The sequence below is a fragment of the Rhea americana genome, unplaced genomic scaffold (assembly GCF_003343005.1).
Source record: "Rhea americana isolate MKP2758 unplaced genomic scaffold, rheAme1 scaffold_1083, whole genome shotgun sequence".
Lineage (NCBI taxonomy): Eukaryota > Metazoa > Chordata > Aves > Rheiformes > Rheidae > Rhea > Rhea americana.
Genome location: NW_028185132.1, coordinates 5,203 through 6,738, shown reverse-complemented (window position 1 = coordinate 6,738; position 1,536 = coordinate 5,203). Strand labels below are relative to the sequence as shown.

The 1,536-nt window shown below is 74.5% G+C and overlaps 1 protein-coding gene across 1 annotated transcript in view; it reads right to left on the bottom strand.

Annotated features, from left to right (window-relative positions):
- Positions 1-233: 233 nt before the first annotated feature.
- The window catches only part of LOC146601185 (diacylglycerol kinase alpha-like), a gene marked incomplete at its 5' end in the record, with an annotated part of 5,865 nt that continues 4,562 nt past the window's right edge, over positions 234-1,536 (bottom strand). The window contains 6 exons of the mRNA XM_085310914.1: positions 234-422; positions 550-610; positions 742-862; positions 948-1,137; positions 1,222-1,312; positions 1,422-1,486. Of these exons, the coding sequence (XP_085167040.1) occupies positions 324-422; positions 550-610; positions 742-862; positions 948-1,137; positions 1,222-1,312; positions 1,422-1,486 (627 nt within the window). The remainder of the gene's footprint in view (positions 423-549; positions 611-741; positions 863-947; positions 1,138-1,221; positions 1,313-1,421; positions 1,487-1,536) is intronic.

The following is a 1,536-nucleotide window of genomic DNA, read 5'->3' as shown; positions in this document are numbered from 1 at the left end:
ACTTGAAATCCGGGGGGAAGGAAGGGGTAATAAATAGGGCGGGGGGGGGCCCCGCAGGCGCAGGGGCTCCAGCCAGCATGGCACATGCGGGGAGGGCGACGGCGCTGCGCACCCCCCGCCGCCGCGGGTGGGGGGCCGTCCAGCCGTCTCCCCAGCCCGGAGCAGCCAGCGGGCTCCAAGCACCCATGGGTGCCCTGGGGGGGGGGGAGGGACGGGACTCGTCACCTGCCCTTCCCCAGGACACGCACGGGGGGTTGGTCCATCGCCCGCCGCCCGGGGCGCAGCACGCGGAGCAGGGGGCTCTCGCCCCGGCACGGGCCCCGTCAGGCCTCGACGGGCCCCTTCTTGAGGCCAAAGAAGCTGGAGGAGCGGGGCGGCGCGGCCATGAGCATCGGCGTCTGGTTCTTGTGGGTGATCCTGATCTGCAGCGCAGAGAGGCCGAGGGGCTGGGAGGGGCTGCGGGGGGCCGGGAGCCCGCGGCGGGCCGGGAGCCCGCGGGGCGCTGGCACGGCCCCGAGGGTCTCGGCGAGGGCAGGGGGTCCCACGTACCGTGCAAGGCGGCTGCATCCAGGGCTCTCCGTCGATCTGCATGGGGAGGTGCTTCAGCGTCCTGCAAACACCCCCGGTCAGCGGCTGCCCGGGCGCCCCCGGCGCCCCCAATCTCCCCCATCCCCGCGGGGTCCCAGCGGCCCCCGGAGCAGGGGGGCAGCCGACCACGCCGCCCCCCTCGCGCGGGCTCACCGCAGGGTGATCTCGGAGCACTTGGCCAGCCGCTTGCCCGCGCTCTTCAGCCCCGTGTAGATCTGCCCCATCTCGATCACCCCCTCCAGGCCCACCACCTCCAGCCGCTGGTCGCTCAGGTCTGGGGACGCAGGGGGACGGGGTCAGGGCGCCGGCGGGGCGGGGGACCCCGGCCCCGCGCGGGGCTGCGCCGCCGCCCCGCGCACCCTGCACGCAGGTCTTGAGCGTCTCGGCGTCGGTGATGGCCTGGGGCTGCCCGGCGCCGGACGCGTTCCTCGCCTCGCCCAGCGGCCGCTTGGTCTCGCCCCAGAGGTTGGAGCCTCCGTGCATGCTGGGGATGTTGAGCACCGCCACCCCCGAGAGGGCTCCGCTCAGGTCCAGGGGGGTCCCGCAGCACTGGGGGGGGACAGGTCAGCGCCGGGACGCGGCTGGGAGCCCGCCCCCCCCCAAGGGGGCGACCCCGGACGGGGCATCTCTCACCTCGATGCTCAAGCACTCCTTGAGCTTTTTGCAGGTGGCGAAGATGGTCTCGGACGTGGCGAACTCGAAGTACCACAGCTTGTTCTTCATCCTGGGGGGGGGGGGACACACACACACACAGCCAGGGCAGGGGTGGCGGTGGCCCGCGGCGCGGAGCCGGGCCGGGGGCCGCGGCGGGGACAGCCCCGTCCCCCACCCACCGGCTGTTGAACTTCTCCGGGTACTTCTCCCGCATGACGTGGAAGCGGTGAGCGATGGAGGCGTCCTGCAGCGGGACGAGGCGGGGGGTGAGGCCCCGCCTGGCCGGCCCAGCAC